Source organism: Saccopteryx leptura, chromosome 1, assembly GCF_036850995.1.
Source record: "Saccopteryx leptura isolate mSacLep1 chromosome 1, mSacLep1_pri_phased_curated, whole genome shotgun sequence".
NCBI classification, from domain to species: Eukaryota; Metazoa; Chordata; class Mammalia; order Chiroptera; family Emballonuridae; genus Saccopteryx; species Saccopteryx leptura.
The window spans coordinates 244,083,956-244,101,637 of NC_089503.1; the positions used below are offsets into that span (position 1 = coordinate 244,083,956).

Genomic DNA, 17,682 nt, shown 5'->3' on the forward strand with positions numbered 1-17,682 from the left:
CAGGGTGTTGGGCATCCAGCGGCGTTGTGGAATAACTGTCCCCGCGCCACCAAACAGCAGCCCCGGGGGACACAGACGCCCACCCCTCAGCGAGCATGCGCAGTCACAAACCATAACAAAACCGCAGACCCGCCCCGGCCCCACCCCTGCACGCCCCTCACCCCGGCCTCTCAATGGCTGTTTTTGCCAGGCGTCACAGCAACCGAGCATCCGACCAATGAGGGCGCTTATGGGCGTGGCCTAGGGCCCGGAGGAGAGGCGCGCCGACGCGCGTCCATTGGTCGGCAAGGCGAGGGGAGGAGCCGCTGCTGCCTCCCGGGCGCCCCCGCCGACGCGATGAGCTTTAGCCGCCTGTGCCGCTTGCTGAAGCCTGCGCTTCTGTGCGGGACTTTGGCCGCGCCCGGTCTGGTTAGCACCATGGTGAGCGCGGCGCCGGCAGCAGCGCCGGCGGGCCGTTGGGACTGGCGCGCGGCGCCACAGCGACCTTGGGTGGGGGGCGCCGTCTGGACCGAGGCTAGCGCGCGGGCTGGGATACGGGCGGGGTCGTGGCTGGCCGTACAAGGCTCAGCGGTCGTAACCCTCGGGCTGCTGCGTCGGGACATCCTAGTGTGCCCTCGGTCACTGCCGCCCAGGTTGGGGCCCAGAGAGTAGGGGCGCCCCTTGGGCTGGTTAACCTGAGGTCACGCGCCTCGGGGCGTCACAACCCCTCCCCCGCCCTATACGCCTCGGGACACTGCGCGGTGGCGTCACAGACGGGCGGCCGGAAGCCCTGGTTACCGGTCTTTTGTCCCACTGGTGTGGCACTGGGTGAGCAGAAGCGCGTCCGGGGAAGGGTTGGCATGGGCCGTGCTGCCGGCTCTCCGGGTCGCTGCAGGCAGCGACGCCGGTTGCCAGGCAGGAGGCGGCGCCGCCGAGCCCCTGGGCGGCGGAAGGCTCCGGCGTACGGACGCAAGAGGGTGCGCCGCCGGCAAAGGGAGCCCTGTCCCGAGAGCCTGCGACAGGCACAGTCCGCGGCCTGTGAGAATGGCTGTTGTCTGGAGTGTAACGATTCGGTGCGTGTGGGGCCCCCACACCCACCAGCTGCGCCTCTTGCCCGTTGGGGCACCTAGTGGGATCCCAGCTCTCCCCGGGCTTCGGTGTTTGAGGTTAAATGTGCCCCGCTCCGCAGGGTGCGTACATCTTTGAGGAGGTGGAGCCCTCACTTTTTCCTTGCCCCAGGGCCCTGTCTGTCTTGGCAAGGATCTTGCCTGGGATCTACTCCCTTGGGGACCGTGGGCTGGACTAGTGGGCTGAGGTCTCCGGGTTCGCCTTCCAGTCAGCGCGCCCTTGCCTTGCAGTGCGCGTCCCGCGACGACTGGCGCTGTGCTCAGTCCATGCATGACTTTTCAGCCAAGGACATCGACGGGCGCATGGTTAACCTGGACAAGTACCGGTAGGTATCTTAACTGCCTGAGGGGGGTAGCAGAGGTAAGGTCAGCGATTCTGACTACTCCATCCTACTTCTAGGGGCTTCGTGTGCATCGTCACCAACGTGGCCTCGCAATGAGGCAAAACAGACGTAAACTACACTCAGCTCGTCGACCTGCACGCCCGATATGCTGAGTGTGGTTTACGGATCCTGGCTTTCCCTTGCAACCAGTTTGGGAAGCAGGTGCGTGGCCCACGTATCCTTGTGTGTCTTATGTACGAGCATGGGGAGAGGATCCAGGTCTGTGGAAGTGGGGACCAAAATGGGGTACACATTCCTCCCCACTCAGCCCAGAACCCTTGCTTGTCATAGGAACCAGGGACTAATGCCGAGATCAAAGAGTTCGCCGCCAACTATAATGTCAAATTCGACATGTATAGCAAGATCTGTGTGAATGGAGATGACGCCCACCCGCTATGGAAGTGGATGAAAGTCCAGCCGAAGGGGAGGGGCATTCTGGGAAAGTGAGTGGGGCAAGGGGAGGGCAGGGCAGGATGGCTCCCCAGGACAGGATGGCTGCAGTTGCTATGGAGTTCCTCATGATTTCTTGCTTCTTTTGTAGTGCCATCAAATGGAACTTCACCAAGGTAAGGGTTTTGAGGAGCAGGCCAGGCCAGGACTGTGTCCAAGGCCAGTTCAGTGTCCCTACCCAAAGGCCCTAGGCCTGACCCTAATGGGGAAGCAGGTAGGGGCTGCTTGCTTGCACCCAGCTGCCTTGCAGGGGCCCCATGGTGGCCTCCTTGTGCTAACATCACCTATCCTGGCAGTTCCTCATTGACAAGAATGGTTGCGTGGTGAAGCGGTACGGTCCCATGGAAGAGCCCCTGGTAGGTGCCTTTTCAGGGAGCCCGCTAGGGGTGGAGCCACAGGGAAGAGGTGTTCTGACCTGGCTTCCCCTCACAGGTCATAGAGAAGGACCTGCCCTGTTACTTCTAACTCCACAAGTGTGCATCCCCCACCTGAGCCCACTGCCTGTGCCCCTCGGAGTCTTCCACCCGGCACCCATGACAGTCTGCCTAAAAACCAGCCCTCTGGTGGGGCAGACCTGAGAACCTGGCGTGCACCCCTGCCGGAGGAAGGCCCCTTGGCCTGGCCTGGCCTGGCTCACAGCTCAGTACCCCCTGTCCTGGCTGCCTTGTGGGAATAAAACATACAAATTAGTCTGCTGGATTTCTCTGCCTTCCTGGGGGATTATAAAAGGTGGAGTTTCCTGGGAGTTCAGAGGACTGCACCCATCCTGTAGCCCCGCCTCTAATCTTGGCAGCCCCACCCCTTAAGCATTGGTAGAGCTGATCCTGGAGATGCTAATTCCTCCTTACTGGTGCTATTCCTGGCCCAGGGACTTAATCTGACTGGAGGCAGCTCACAGCAGCGGTCTTTCCCAGTAGACCAAGGTGGGAAGGTGAGGGGAGCCAGGAACCTGGAGATGATCATTCCCCAAGCTGCTCTTGTCTGAGCTTTGCTGGGATCAGGCTGCTCAAGTCTGACCTTGTATGGAAGCTGAGCCAGGGCACTCAAGCCTGCTCAAAGTTCTCATTTGGTATAAGCAGGGGTTAGTTGTCCAGTCTTTCCTAGGAGGGTGGGGAATAACTTGAAGCCAGTGGGTAGGAAGTAGCATCCTCAGGGAAAGCCAGCAGCAGGGGATGGGGACCTGGCGAGGGAGGTAGCTCCTGCCCACTTGTCAGCTTCCTGGCTGGGGGCAGTTCCCAGTCTCTGGGCCAGAGGCCTGGTCTGCTTCCTTAGGCCCCAGAAGGAGCCTGGTGTGTCTACTGTTTTCCAGACCAGACCCTGCTCTTGGGCCCTCCCATCCCTAGGCTGCCCTGCCTGCCAGAACCAATATCCCCTGAGGAAGTCCTGCACAGGGTAGGGGTGGGGAGTGTCTGAGGAACTGGTCTCACCATCATGAGGGTCCCAGGTAGGTAGGCTTTGTGTCTCCAGTGAGCAGGAGGCAGAATGTCTGGCTCAAGACATCGTGAGCCTGGTTCAGCCAATCCAGATGCAGCTGACTGCTATATGAGCCCTTGTGACCTAAAGCAATGGCCTAGGGAAGGGTGTCTGGGCAAACAGTGGGCTGGTTTCATACACCTACTGCAAGTGGTAGCCACCCCAACTTCATTCCCCAAAGTGAGGCCAGACACCCCATAAATGCCCCTTGTGGAGGGGACATTCAGTGGTACCTCCACCCTCCCTTGCTGCCCCCATAGGCTAGAGGAGCCAAGAGCCTGGGAAGTAGTGAAAAGACATATATTTAAAAAAGATCTTTTTACATATATACACTAGAATTATAAATACATGTAGAAACTAGGGGCCAGCCACTCCTCCAGCTCCACAGGCAGATTCCAGGGCCTGGAAGAGGCAGCTGGGTAATAATTTAGGGAGCAAAGAGCAGGTAGGGGGGGATTGCATATATTAATTGGGGGGGGTCTGCCCCAAATAGACTCCCAGAGACGAAGGCCCTGAGAACCGGGGATTTCCTGAGTTTCCGGCTCTTGGACCACCCAGTATTGTGTATTACAGGAGTTCTGGCCTTTCCAGGCCTGAAAGGGATAAGCTGGGGGGGAGGGGGGAAGAGAGGCACAGAGACGGGAACTCCATGCCCAGGCCTTGCCTGAGCCCCTGAGTGGGACATACACACCTGCTGCCCCACTGGGCAAGGCGGCAGCATCTTGAGAGGTCTGCCCAGGCACTGGCCTGGAAGGCACTACAGTGGAGGCCTTGGTTGGCTGGACGAGGGACACCCCAGCCCCCGTTCCTCTCAGTAGTTGGCAGGGGAACCTGAGCCCTGCTTACCACTCACTTTGGTACAGACCGTGTCTGTGTAGGCGTGGTGTATTACAGATAAATAAATTTCATCCAGGAAGAACACCTGGCACAGGCTACAGCCCTGGCCTAGGAATTGGGGAAGGGGGGGCTGAACTGGATGACACTCTGCCGCTCATGGCCCCCACCACCCCCTGGCACACCTACCATCCCTGCACCACTGCCCAGCGGTCCAGATGGCTCTGGGGGTGGCACAGAGTTGAGGGATCGCAGCATATCCTCTAGCACCTCCTTGAAGTTGATGTCACAGCCCTGGTGTACAAGGGCTGCGGGGTCAGCTGGGGCATCAGGGGCACCAAGCAGCAGGCTGCTGGGGGCAGGTGCAGGATCAGAGAGCAGGGAGAAAGCAAAGGGCGAGGGTGGTGGGAGGACCTGGGCTGGTGGGCTGTACGTGAGGTCCAGGACCTCGCCGGGGGCACAGGGCAGTGTGAGTGGGCGCAGGGCAGGTGGCACAGAGAAGCCTTGGCCATGCACATTCTTGCGCTTGACATCTGCGTCCATGAGATGCAGCTCCTGTAGTACACGGGGCACACAGCCCTCGGGGATCTTGATGCCTGCAGGGCACACAGGTGGGTCAGGGTCTTTGATGCAGTGCCCATCAACCCCCACACTTGCCACTGGCGCACCTGCTCACTCACCAACTTGCTTCTTCTTGTCCTTGGTCTTGAGGCGAACAATCTGTAGGTAGCTGCTGCTGGTGATGTCTGCCATGATGGCAGCAATGCGACCCCACACGCGCAACAGTGCTCCGCACAGCATGTAGTGGTGCCGCAACCTCAGGCCCTGCACACAGTCCTTGCCCTCCTGCACCAGACGGCACTGTCGGTTCCTGCGTGGTAGGCAGGGCAGCTCAGACACGCAGTGCCTCCACACACCCACTACAACCCACAGGCTCCTCCCCCATTCTAGCTCAATTCATCTCTTTAACTGCCACCTCCTGTGGATGCCCCAGATGCCCAAAGGGACCTTTGTGGTGTGTAGGGACCATCCCTAGTAGAGCTGCCCAGAGAAAACAGTACTGTCCAATGTAGTGTGCCCTTCAACTATCCAGTCTAACCCCAGTCCTCACCATGAGGTGTGGCTGCAGTGCTTCAGCGACAAAGTATAGTTATTTTCCCAGGACTCCCTGGCGTCCTCCGCTGTCACCTAGGGATACACAGTCACGTGAGACCCTGAATGAGAGACCTGTCCACACTTCCAGTGCACAACTGGGTAAACAGTCCCAGAGTTTCCCAGTCTGGCTCATATCACACCTGGCAGCCCCTGCCTGGTGGCCAGCTGCACTAGGCACAGAGGGCAGGTCTGGCAGCTGCAGAAACCCCACCAGGGAGGCCATAGAAGAGGCAACTTAAGGGATATGTAAACCCAGAGACACCAACATCCTGGGACCTCCCTGCCTGTCGCCTCCCCTGCCCCTGCCCCTGCCCCTACCCGGTGGAACTTCCTGCACAGGCTGTCAAAGGTCTCCAGCTGGCTCTGCCGGCCGATGTTGGGCTTGTACACGGTGAAGAGCTTGCTGCGGTTCTGCTCAGCCAGGAGGCAGCTTGGCTTGTTGCCACGAGCCTGGGCAGAGAGTCTCATAAGGCTGGGGCAGGAAGCAGCACATCCTGGGTGGGGGTCTCCAGGGTGGGCATGTTGGGGAGGGTGTGGGGCTAGAAGTTGGACCTTTGCCCTCCATTCTTCTGGCCTCCCAGTACTGTTCTCCGCTCCCTGAACCTGGTGCTACCCACCTTATAGGAGAGATAGAAGCCATCATGGGGGCCTGTCAGCTCCAGCGACCTGGTGTATGCCTCCTCCCACTTCAGGCCCCGGTCCACGGTGATCTGCCACAGACAGCACTTGGGCATTAGGGGTGGGGTAGGGGTGGGGGGACAAGGGTCAGGGTAGGCTGGTGTCCACTTACCTTGTAGAACACCACCTGCCCATCCTGCGGGTGTCCGGGGGCCAGGAATACCTGCTGGCTCTCCTCATAGATCTCTTCAATGCCTGGAGCCAGGTCTGGGGAGAGGACACAAGCATGAGAGCATGGTCTCACCTGGAGGCCATGTAGCTTCTCACTGGCCCAAGGCCTAGTGTTACTCAGGTGGCTCCGGGTTCTGGGCTTTGGGTAGGGGTGTCAATCCAAGTTATCAGGTATGCTGTAGAGGGGAGGTTCCCACAGTAGAGGCTGGCCACAACCCTGCCCAGTACCCCGGATGGCAAGTGGCCCCTCCAGTCTGGTGGCCTGGGGTCCTAAACATCCCCTGCAGGCTACTCACACCAGGTTATGACCACAGAAAACATGCCCCTCGGGCCCCTCTCTGCACAACTAGCTTGGGGATAGTTAAGGAGTCTATGCCCTCTGCAGATTTTACAAATGAATTTTTATTGGTATGAGGCCCCTTGGCCCTTGGTATTCTTGGTGAGGGCCTGGTATGTGGGGCACTGGCTGTTACTTCTTTAGGCCTCTCCCTCTCCCTTGGTGGCACTCACCCAGGATGCCCATGTCATATTTGCCCTCCTTCTTGTCCACTTCAATAAGGTGGTCAAAAGTGTCAGAGAAGTACTGGAACAGTGCATTCTGCTTGTGTACCTCCAGCCCCAGGATGCGGTTGAGGAACTTGGTGATGGAGCAGTCTGTGGGCACGGGAGAGCCTCATGCTATGTCAGCCCACATCCACCCCACAGCTCCCTACCTGGGAAACCTGGAGGGTAAGGGGGACTCACCTTTTTCCACGTCCAGGCAGCCGGACCTGGACTCCCGCCCACTGATGCCAACCGACAGTAGGCCCTGCTTCATGTCTACAGGAAGAGAGGACTTTCACACATGCCCTTTGTCCCGGCCCACTCGGCATCCCTCTGCCACCAGCGTTCCTTTGGGGTGTGTTGGAGGGATCTTTGGACACAGATCCAGTCTACCAATCCTGGCACGTTAAACTACCCTGTGCCACACCCCCAACTCACCCCGGAAGAAGGCGGTGTCCCCTCCTGGGTAGCCCTGAGGCAAGGGCACCTTGTTCTCCATCTGGTTCAGGATGGTGGTGAGAATGCAGCTGAGGGCACGGGCGCCGTACTGAGCAGAGGGGGCCAGGTCAGAGGCTGGGCTCAGGCACCTGGGACCCCTTTTCTCCAGGCCCCAACCTCCCTGGTACCTTGTTCTCAAAGTTGTACTTGCTCAGGTCTCGAGACTCAGTGGCGCGGCGGTCCCCATGCGTCAGAGCCCCCTGCCATGGGTGGGGAGCCATCACACACTGCACACACTTTCCCACTACCCTTCTCAGGGAGTCCCCCAAAAGCCCCCTGACCAGCCCCCACTCAGCTTACCATGGCCCAGCCTGACCACTCACCAGGCTCTCCAGTCGCTTGGCTACAATGGAGGCAAACCTGCGCTCTCCAGCCAGCTCTGAGATGAGGAAGATGTATTCGGGTGCAGAGACCTGGTTGGACCGATGGGTCCGGCCTGGAGACAGGGGGAGCTTTCAGGGGCCACCCCAAGGAGAGGGCAGAGCCTGGGTGGGACAGGGGCAAGGCTGGGCATCTTGGGGTAGGGTGTTTTGGAAAGGGGCAGGGCTCACCAAACTGCTGAATAGCACGGTCGGCACTCCAGGGCAGCTCAAGTGTCATGTGGACCCGGCGCCGCTGGTTCTGGACCCGACGGTCAGCTTGGAGAGAGACTCCAGAGCTGGAAGCCTCTGAGATGATGGCCACAAGCTGGGAGGAGGTGGACAGGTTGGGTTGGCAAGGTATGCTCTTCCTTGCCCACATACCCCCTAATGCCCTGGGGTCATCCTGATGCATTTACAGTGACCCACACAGCAAGCTGAGGTGCCTTCCTTGGGGGTGGGGCCCAAGTGGGCTTAGAATGGAATGTGGATCATCCTCAGGTCACCCAGGATGCCCTACCAATGTCTATTTCCCACTGTTTCCTTGAGTAGCTTCTATCAGGACTAAAGGTGGGGCAGATAGGGAGGCCTGTGTCCCCCCACTCAGGTATGCACAGCCACAGCAGGGCTGGGGTGGTCAGTGGTCCAAAGCTAGCCCCTTAGGACTCAGAATCCTTGTGCCTCCCCTCTCTGGTAGTCCTTCATAAGCTCCTCCTCCCCACCCATGTGCACCTGCACACAGGGATGCCCCACTCCTATGCCATCCTACCTTTGCCCCTCTCATGAAGCGCTCCTTCTCCCTGAGGTTCACATGGTCAATGGAGAGGCCCTGTTCTGCCCGAGACTCAAAAGCTACAGTCCCATCGGACCGGGACACCACGCGGCCCTTCCTACCAGTCATCTGTGACAGGGCGGGACAAAGGACAACTGTTAGCCTGTGTGGCTGCGCAGCAACTGGTGGTCTCTGTGTACCTCAGTTTGTCTTCCCCATCCCCCAAATCCTAGCCAGCCCTGTGTGTGTGTGTATGAGGGCAGGAGCTATGGACCCTGGGCCGGAACATGGCCTTTGTCCGGGGACCAGCCACCTGGAGCCAGAAAGGATCTGAGATGGCAGCAGCAGGACATCCCAACAGGGAAAACGGGATGAGTGTTCAGTCTGGGGCCTGAGAAAGCACTCAGAACCCACAGAGCCATGGGCACACGGGGTGTCATGGAGGTGAGTGAGCATTTCCCCTCCCTTCCCCAGCACTGGATGCTGGACCCCCACCCCCATCTTGCAGTGCTGGCAGAGACTTGTAGTGGCCACCAGGGGGCACCAGAGCTAAGTCCAGGCTCTGATGGGGTCCCCTCTGGAGTTTCCTTACCTCAGCTACCTGTTCAGGGCCCCCCAGCTGGTCGATGAGCTCATCCAGGGTGTTGACTGGCAGCTCCGGGCCCAGCACCCGCACCTTGGCCAGCAGGTCCTGCTTCAACCGCTCCACCCGCTCCAGGATGCCAGGGCCATGGAGGTCCCGCTGTGAGGAGCACAGGGGGCCTGTGGGGCCACACTGTTAGGGGGGACTGGCCAGGTGACCTGTCCACAACCCCACTCACAGTAGGACTCAGCCTTGGGTCCTTGAGAATGAGGGGTCCCACCATCCTGGGGAACAGCCAGGTACAGGGGAGGTGTGGGGGGGCCAGACATTCTTTCTAATCCCAGACTGCCTGTGTGAACCCAGCTCTGCTGCCGACTGGCCATGGGGTGCTGACCTCCCCTCGCTGAGCCTGTTCCCCATCTGTAAAGAGGGGAAGTGCTGGGTCACAGGCCTCACCGCGGTCGTCAGCAGGGAGCCCCAGGGTATCCACAATGACCACATCATCATCCACCAGGGATTCGGGGGAGGAGTGGAAGTCACTGTCCAGGCCGACATCTGACTCAGTGCTGCTGTCATCACTGATTCGGATCACACCTGCCACGTCGTATGCTGGTCTGGATGCCTTGGTGCCTCGGCCCCTAGGCCGCCCTGAAGTTGAGGAGCCAGGGGTCACTTCAGCACATCCCTGCTTCTCCATCCTGTGGGGGTCTGGCTCGGGGCCCAGCTCATAGCAGCTCACAAGTGGGCAGTGAGACTGGAGGCTGCCCCTACCAGTTCTCTTTTGGGAACCCGTGGTCAGGGCACTCTGTGCCTGTTGCCCTCTGGATGCCCTCCCTGTAGGCTGTTTCACTCTTCTCTAGCCCTCCTTTGTAGGTGACATAGGGAAAGGGGTACCCCTGCAGCAGAGGGAGCAGCAAAAGTGACGGGCTAACCTGGGATTCTCAGAAAGGAGGGGCTGAGAGAGGCAGCAGGAGAGAGGATGGAAGGGAGCCACAAGCCAAAGATGCAGGCAGGGTGGATGCTTACGTTTTCTCTTACTGCCTGCTCCTCTGTCTCGCTTTCTTTTGGTTGAAGGAAAGTGTTTCTGAATTAGTGACAGAAAGACGCCCCTGAAAGTGAGAAGCAGAATTTATGCTTACTATGAGGATAAGCATGCTGTCTGCCTGGAGACCTGGCGGGACGTAAAGCTGTGTGTGTGATTAGGTCTGAATTTCAGTGGGGTGGAGTCTCAAGAGGGCAGTTTTGCTGTAATGAACTGGGTGTGTGTGTGTGTGGGGGGGTCTGCGTGGAGCTGACCAACTCTGAGGGACAAAGAGGTGGACACATGTGGTGACTACCAAAATCAGGGCAGGTGGGGTGGGTGGGTAGGGTTGAGGGGCTTCCTAAAGAAGGGAGGCAATGCTGGGCCCTGGGGGATGAGCCTGAATGAGCGGGTGGCATGTGGCATGTTAGAACCCTTGCTTACTAGGGGCTGGGAAGAGAGGCTTAGGATTTTGGGGACCTTGAAGGCAAGTCTGGCCCTGGCTAGCTGGCTCAGTGGACAAAGCACTGGCCTGACATGCAGACATCCCAGGTTCAATCCTGGTCAGGGCACATATGAGAAGCAACCATCTGCTTCTCTGCCCTCCCTCTCTCCCTTCTCTCTCTTCCCCTCTTGCAGCCGGTGGCTCAACTGGTTCAAACATTGGCCCTGGGCACCGAGGAGAGCTCGGTTGATTTGAGCATCAGCCCTGGATGGGAGTTGCTGGGTGAATCCTGGTCGGGGTGAATGTGGTCTCTCTATCTCTCCTTCTGTCACTTAAAAAAAAAAAGAAGGTGGTCAGTCCCTAAATTTTCAGGAGTCCTCCTTAAAAGAGCACCATCCTGCCCTGGCCAGGTAGCTCAGTTGGCTAGAGCATTGTCCCAGTACATCAAGGTTGCAGGTTTGACCACCAGTCAGGGAACAGACAAGAATCAACCAATGAGCCTGACCAGGCGGTGGCGCAATGGATAGAGCATTGGACTGGGATGCGGAGGACCCAGGTTCGAGACCCCGAGGTCGCCAGCTTGAGCACAGGCTCATCTGGTTTGAGCAAAAGCTCACCAGTCTTGGACCAAAGGTCGTTGGCTTGAGCAAGGGGTTACTCGGTCTGCTGAAGGCCCGCAGTCAAGGCACATGTGAGAAAGCAATCAATGAACAACTAAGGTGTCACAATGCGCAATGAAAAACTAACGATTGATGCTTCTCATTTCTCCGTTCCTGTTTGTCTGTCCCTGTCTATCTCTTTGTCTGACTCTCTGTTTCTGTAAAAAAAAAAAAAAAAAAAAAAAAAAAAAAAAAAAAATTAACCAATGAATACATGAATAGGCAGAACAAGAAATTAATGTCTGTGTCTCCCCCCCTTCCTCTCTTTAAAATCAATAAAAAACAGAAACAAACAAAAAAAAACACAGCACCATTCTCACATGGGGGATACACTTCTGGAAGTCTCATTCTGAAATCTGGGGACCCCCTCCACTGACTCTCTGATTCCCAAGTAGCCAGTTAACCTTTGTAGCTTTAAAACTAAGCTGGGGCCCTGTCCAATTGGTTTAGTAGTAGAACATTGACCTGGCACGTGGAAATCCCAGGTTTGATTCCTTGTCAGGGCACACAGAAAAAGCAACCATCTGCTTCTCCTCCCTTTCCCCTCCCCCTTCTCTCTCCTCTCTCATTTCCTCTCCTGCAGTTATAGCTCGATTGATTCAAGCGCATCAGCCCTGGGCCCTAGGCACTGAGGATGGCTTCGTGGAGCCTCTGCTTCAGGAACTAAAAATAGCCTGGTTGTGATTATGGCTGAAGATGGGCAGAGCATCAGCCCAAGTTAGGGTTGCTGGGTGAATTCCAGTCGGGGTACATGTGGGAGTCTATCTCTCCTCCTCTCACTTAAATAATAATAATAAAAAAAAGCTGGGGTAAGGTCTGTGAGGATGGGGCTCAGCAAAAGTGCTCAGGCTCCCATGGGTGAAGTCATGAGGCATGGCCAGGCCACAGGTCACTGCCAGGGAGACCCAGTGAGCCACAGAGTGAGGGGGTTCTTGGTGTGGCCACCCCCCTACATGTATCACTTACTCGGCGGCTGAGACAAAGCAGTCAAGCTGCCCATCCTTCTCATCCAGCACTTCCCGTGTCCGTGCCTCGCCTGTAGACTGCAGCCCGATGACCACACACTGTGGGGAGTGAGGTGGGAGTGAGCCCACTTGGAAATCCCACCCACAGCTCCAAAGGGGCACACAAGGAAGCCCCTGCAGCCAGAAACCCAATCTGCCTCAGCTTCTCCCTCCTGCTTCCTTTTGGGTCCTGCTGGCTGCCAGGCCCCACACCCAGACCCATCAGAGAAAAACAGCAGCTGACACCTGGCCCCAGCTCTACAGACCCCCTCATTATTCTGTGTCCTGTTTCTTCTAGGGACCTGCCAGCCCTGGACATGAAGAACTCAGGGCAAGGCTGTGCCTGCCACCTGCTGCAGGAAGCTGGGTTCAGGTGAGACCAGAACCTTCCAGACTTAAGTTCACTCTCACCACCTCTGTCCTCCTGGACTCAGCCCAGCCATACTTAGGCTTGTTTGCGATTGTGAGATGGACACTGGTGCCAGTTCCATCCACTCAACTCCTCATACACAAATACTGGGGTTCCATTTACAACTGCCGCCAGCTCACCTTGTCCTGGGCCAGTTCCTCCCGGGCCAGCTCCACCAGCCGGCGCACCTTGGCGGCAACACACAGGTACTTGAAGAAGCGCTGGTGGGCCGACCAGAACTGACCCCACAGGGACTTGCGGGATTCCAGGCCGATCAAGTCAGCTGCCTGCTGGAACACGCTAAGGGCCTCAGCCCACTGCAATGACATACCACATGCAGCTGAACTGGCTACTGCCCAGCTTTTCTCCTAACCCCCATTCTGCTGGGATGTGGTACCTGGGGTAGGAAGGGTATACACAGAGCAACACAAAGGCTCTGCCAATACCTGAACAATCAGAAACATTGAAAAACAAAACATGTGATGCCATATGTGGGCTAAGATTTCAGAAAGAAGGGGGAACTACAGTGACTCCTGCCAGCAGTCACTCAACTCTTCACACTTATTTATTTTTTTACAGAGCAGAGAGAGAGTCAGAGAGAGGAATAGATAGGGACAGACAGGAACAGAGAGAGATGAGAAGCATCAACCATCAGTTTTTCGTTGCAACACCTTAGTTGTTCATTGATTGCTTTCTCATATGTGCCTTGACCGTGGGCCTTCAGCAGACCGAGTAACCCCTTGCTCGAGCCAGTGACCTTGGGACCAAGCTGGTGAGCTTTGCTCAAACCAGATGAGCCCACGCTCAAACTGGTGACCTCGGGATCTTGAACCTGGGTTCTCCGCATCCCAGTTTGACGCTCTATCCACTGCGCCACCGCCCGGTCAGGCAACTCTTTACACTTTAGGGGCTCTTACCCAGAGTGTTCCTGCTTCCAGGAGACACTAGGTCATGTCCCCTACCACAACTGCAGTTGTCATGACTAAGGGTGTTCCTGGAATCAAGGGGGGCAGGGAGTCAGAGACGCTACTCAGCACATCCCAGTGTGTGCAGAACCCACTCTCCTAGTTTGAGGTAAGGACACAAAACAGGCAGATCCAATGCTCAAGGCATGTCTCATGTAAGTGTGATCTGACAGTGGGGACACAGGAACCTGACACATGACAGAGGAGATGGTGAAGATGAGGGTCATGCCATAGTGAACAGAGACGTGGACACTGAAAACAGCCTAGGAGCAAAGTGCTCGTGACATAGTGGGGAGGACAGCGGGGTCCAGCTGTGTGCCCACATCACTACAGTCATATACAAGAATCCCCGCTTTGAAAAGAATCGAGTGACTGGGCTCCAGCCAAAGACCACAGCAGGAAGGCTGGCTTTCTCCTTTCTGTAACTTGACAAATCCCTGTAGCATCTTTAAAGACAGATGCTGAAACTGACAGGGGCATAATCCCAAAGGGAAACACACAGTATATCCATGCAGTCAGAGACCCCTGGCCACTCCACTCACCAGCAGGGCTGCACGGTTGTAGACGTACTCAAAGGTCGGGTCCAATGGGATCTCCTCAATTCGGAAGGTGACACCACTAAAGCTGAGCTGGCGTGCAATGTACATGCCACTAACTTTCATGTCCATGGCCACGATCTCCATGGCACCCACACCCCTGTGGAAGGAGACAAAGCTGTCTGAGCACTGGCAGGGACCAACCTGACCACATGCTGAGTCCCACTGAGTGATGGAGCCTCTCCATGGAGGGCATGACAGCTGGAGCTGAGCCCTAGAGGGCAAGAAAGGACCTGGTGCACAAAGGGAATGCAGACAGTAGGTGCAAAGACTCTTTGCTCCCATCTGCCTAGTCTTTCTGGGCTGAGGAGGGGTTGGGGGTGGGGGGAAAGCAGGAAAAGCAGAGAGAAGCACTTTCCTCTAGGGCAGGGGTCTCCAAACTACGGCCCGTGGGCTGCATGCGGCCCCCTGAGGCCATTTATCCGGCCCCCGCCGCACTTCTGGAAGGGGCACCTCTTTCATTCGTGGTCAGTGAGAGGAGCATAGTTCCCATTGAAATACTGGTCAGTTTGTTGATTTAAATTTACTTGTTCTTTATTTTAAATATTGTATTTGTTCCTGTTTTATTTTTTTACTTTAAAATAAGATATGTGCAGTGTGCATAAGGATTTGTTCATAGTTTTTTTATAGTTGGGCCCTCCAACGGTCTGAGGGACAGTGAACTGGCCCCCTGTGTAAAAAGTTTGGGAACCCCTGCTCTAGGGCGACAGAAAGTGCTGGACAGAGAAAAGGCAGGATTTGTGTTTGAACATCCCTCTGGTTGCTGGAGGAGTGTGTACCAGACTGTGCACCAGGCACACAGACACCAGGTCTCTGCATATTGCAAGCAGAGCCCTGGTGGGCTCCTCAGCTGTCCCTGTCATAGGCAGGGAGGGGTGCTCACCTCTTTTCGATGGTGTGCAGAAACTCCTCGAAGGTCCGGAAGGGTGTGCCCTCACCCCAGATGCCCAGGCGGCTCATGTAGATCATGTTTCGGGGCTCAGAGGCACCTGTGGAGGTGGCGGTATTAGTCACTGTGAGCCCCGCCAACACAGCGAGGCTGGGGATGGAATCATGGACATGGCAACAGAAATGACCTGAAGGACCAGGTACAGGAACCTGAAGGTACCAGGAAAGTGTCCACAGACAACGAGCTGGAGCCAATTAGCAGAAGGGAGCCCCTGATAGAGGCTGGCATCCACGAAGCTGTGGAAGTTCCCAATGGCCTGGGGAAGAGTGAGCTCTACCTTTGGGCCAAGCTGCGAGGTCAATGAATTAATGGCACTTGTGATACCCCCCACCCTCATGGATGCACCACGCCAGACACTGCTAATTGATGACTGCGTGTATGATCAGGCTTTTTCCCTGTCCCTGGTAGCTGCCCTCTCACCTGTGGCACTGGCGTAGACCACCCTGGCCAGGGGCAGTTTGTTCTGCAGGTCCAGCACGGCCTTGCCCATCTTAGTGGAACTAGCATTCTTGGCCTTGTGGCACTCATCAAACACGATCGTTGGCAGGCGTGGGTTAAGGATTGTTCTGAAGGTGACTATCACAACCCACCTGTTCCTAGTTGGGGGAGCTCAACAAAGTGCCCAGGGTGGAGTGTCCAATCATGGTTGGGGGGCCTTGGTGTATGTGAGATCACCAGGGCTAGTGGGAACCAGCCTCTAGGCCACTAGAAAACTACTGATGGAAATGTGCCTGTAAAGACCCTATAGATGACACTGGCAAAGATGTACACCAATGACCATGAAGAAAAAAGAGCCTCTGAATAGAGAGGTGGGCTGTGACTTCCCATGGAGAGCTGGGTCTCTGTCTACGACTTCTCATAAATCTACACTGATCCCACTTTTTTTTTTTTTTTTTTGGTATTTTTCTGAAGTTGGAAACGGGAAGGCAGTCAGACAGACTCCCGCATGCGCCCGACCGGGATCCACCTGGCACGCCCACCAGGGGGTGTCGCTCTGTTGCAACCAGAGCCATTCTAGCGCCTGAGGCAGAGGCCACAGAGCCATCCCTAGCGCCCGGACCAACTTTGCTCCAATGGAGCCTTGGCTGCGGGAGGGGAAGAGAGAGACAGAAAGGAAGGAGAGGGGGAGGAGTGGAGAAGCAGATGGGCGCTTCTCCTGTGTGCCCTGGCCGGAAATCAAACCCAGGACTCCTGCACGCCAGGCCGACGCTCTACCACTGAGCCAACTGGCCAGGGCTGATCCCACTTTTTTTTTTGTATTTTTCTGAAGTTGGAAACGGGGAGGCAGTCAGACAGACTCCTGCATGCGCCTGACCAGGATCCACCTGGCATGCCCACCAGGGGGCGATGCTCTGCCCATCTGGGGCATCGCTCTGTTGCAACCAGAGCCATTCTAGCACCTGAGGCAGAGGCCACAGAGCCATCCTCAGCGCCTGGGGCCAACTTTGCTCCAATGGAGCCTTGGCTGCAGGAGGGGAAGAGAGAAACAGAGAGGAAGGAGAGAGGGAGTGGTGGAGAAGCAGATGGGCTCTTCTCCTGTGTGCCCTGGCTGGGGATCGAACCCGGGACTCCTGCATGTGAGGCCGACGCTCTACCACTGAGCCAACCAGCCAGGGCCTGATCCCACTTTTTAAAAAAAAGATACTGAAGAAACAAATTGTAAGATATAGAAAGCGCATTAATATTTTAAAGGGAAAAAGGTTACAGGTAAGTATGCCTATTGAGTTTTTTTTTTTTTTAGGCTTTATTTATTTTTATAGGAACAGAGTCAGAGAGAGGGACAGACAGACAGGAACAGAGAGAGATGAGAAGCATCAATCATCAGTTTTTCGTTGTGACACCTTAGTTGTTCATTAATTGCTTTCTCATATGTGTCTTGACCGTGGGCCTTCAGCAGACCAAGTAACCCCTTGCTCGAGCCAGCAACCTTGGGTCCAAGCTGGTGAGCTTTTTGCTCAAGCCAGATGAGCCCGCGCTCAAACTGGTGACCTCCAGGTCTCGAACCCAGGTCTTCCTCCCAGTCTGATGCTCTATCCACTGCGCCACCGCCCAGTCAGGCAAGGCTTTATTTATTGATTTTTAGAAACAGAGAGAGAAAAAGAGAGAAGCATCAATTTTTGTAGTTGCCTCACTTTAGTTGTTCATTGACTGTTTCTCGTATATGCCTTGGCTGGGCAAGCCCAGGGTTTTAAACCAGCAACCTCAGCATTCTAGGTCAACACTTTTATTCATTGCACCAGCACAGGTCAGGCAATCATGAGCCTAGTTTAAAAACAAGGTGTGTGATCCTTTGGCAATGGGCAAGAAGACACCTGATTGGTGGTGCTCTTGTATCAGTCAGGAGCAAAGTGGATGTACAACCCTTAATTCATTCTAGTTTGATGTCTGTGTTGATGGCCAGAACTGTTTCATACCAGGGACATATAAAAAACAAAAACAAGATGTGTGTTTACACATATATATGCACACGTACATGTGGTATGTAGATAAAAGGTTGACAGGATTTGCAAAATCCAAATGAAAAAATGAGTCCAAATGAAACGCAAATGTATTTTTTTACACTATCCTCTTCCTCTGGCTGTGTGAGATGTCGTCTGGGTGCCATGGGTGCACCAATAACCTTGTTTCT

The 17,682-nt window shown here is 56.0% G+C and overlaps 2 protein-coding genes and 2 non-coding genes across 6 annotated transcripts in view; 2 read left to right on the forward strand and 2 right to left on the reverse strand.

The window, feature by feature from the left end:
* Positions 1-261: 261 nt before the first annotated feature.
* Positions 262-2,629, forward strand: GPX4 (glutathione peroxidase 4). Of its 2 annotated transcripts, none has more exons than XM_066342016.1 (7): positions 262-420; positions 1,338-1,432; positions 1,507-1,651; positions 1,781-1,932; positions 2,031-2,055; positions 2,236-2,295; positions 2,372-2,629. In XM_066342016.1, exons 1-7 carry the CDS (start codon positions 337-339, stop codon positions 2,402-2,404), a joined length of 594 nt encoding a protein of 197 aa, XP_066198113.1. In that variant the 5' UTR covers positions 262-336; the 3' UTR covers positions 2,405-2,629. The 2 variants fall into 2 exon arrangements, with proteins under 2 accessions (XP_066198113.1, XP_066198105.1); XM_066342008.1 differs by lacking the exon at positions 262-420 and adding an exon at positions 772-1,052.
* A 1,069-nt stretch (positions 2,630-3,698) lies between these two features.
* Positions 3,699-17,682, reverse strand: part of SBNO2 (strawberry notch homolog 2) — a 64,173-nt gene continuing 50,189 nt past the window's right edge. The window contains exons 12-32 of one of the 2 annotated variants that reach the window (XM_066342024.1): positions 15,474-15,597; positions 14,988-15,093; positions 14,051-14,204; positions 12,684-12,860; positions 12,097-12,194; positions 10,032-10,114; positions 9,462-9,653; positions 9,015-9,184; positions 8,420-8,551; positions 7,843-7,978; positions 7,615-7,727; positions 7,420-7,491; positions 7,232-7,340; positions 6,995-7,069; positions 6,761-6,904; positions 6,192-6,286; positions 6,019-6,111; positions 5,720-5,851; positions 5,358-5,434; positions 4,927-5,117; positions 3,699-4,842 (exon numbers count right to left, since the gene is read on the reverse strand). In XM_066342024.1, the coding sequence (XP_066198121.1) occupies positions 4,358-4,842; positions 4,927-5,117; positions 5,358-5,434; positions 5,720-5,851; positions 6,019-6,111; positions 6,192-6,286; positions 6,761-6,904; positions 6,995-7,069; positions 7,232-7,340; positions 7,420-7,491; positions 7,615-7,727; positions 7,843-7,978; positions 8,420-8,551; positions 9,015-9,184; positions 9,462-9,653; positions 10,032-10,114; positions 12,097-12,194; positions 12,684-12,860; positions 14,051-14,204; positions 14,988-15,093; positions 15,474-15,597 (2,958 nt within the window). In that variant the 3' untranslated portion in view covers positions 3,699-4,357. The remainder of the gene's footprint in view (positions 4,843-4,926; positions 5,118-5,357; positions 5,435-5,719; positions 5,852-6,018; positions 6,112-6,191; positions 6,287-6,760; positions 6,905-6,994; positions 7,070-7,231; positions 7,341-7,419; positions 7,492-7,614; positions 7,728-7,842; positions 7,979-8,419; positions 8,552-9,014; positions 9,185-9,461; positions 9,654-10,031; positions 10,115-12,096; positions 12,195-12,683; positions 12,861-14,050; positions 14,205-14,987; positions 15,094-15,473; positions 15,598-17,682) is intronic. The other variant, XM_066342031.1, reaches the window with a different exon arrangement.
* On the reverse strand, positions 16,595-16,670 carry TRNAV-CAC (transfer RNA valine (anticodon CAC)). The gene has a single exon. It is a non-coding gene; the product is annotated as a tRNA-Val (tRNA).
* Positions 17,340-17,480, forward strand: LOC136389926 (small nucleolar RNA SNORA48). Its single transcript, XR_010748472.1, has one exon. It is a non-coding gene; the product is annotated as a small nucleolar RNA SNORA48 (small nucleolar RNA).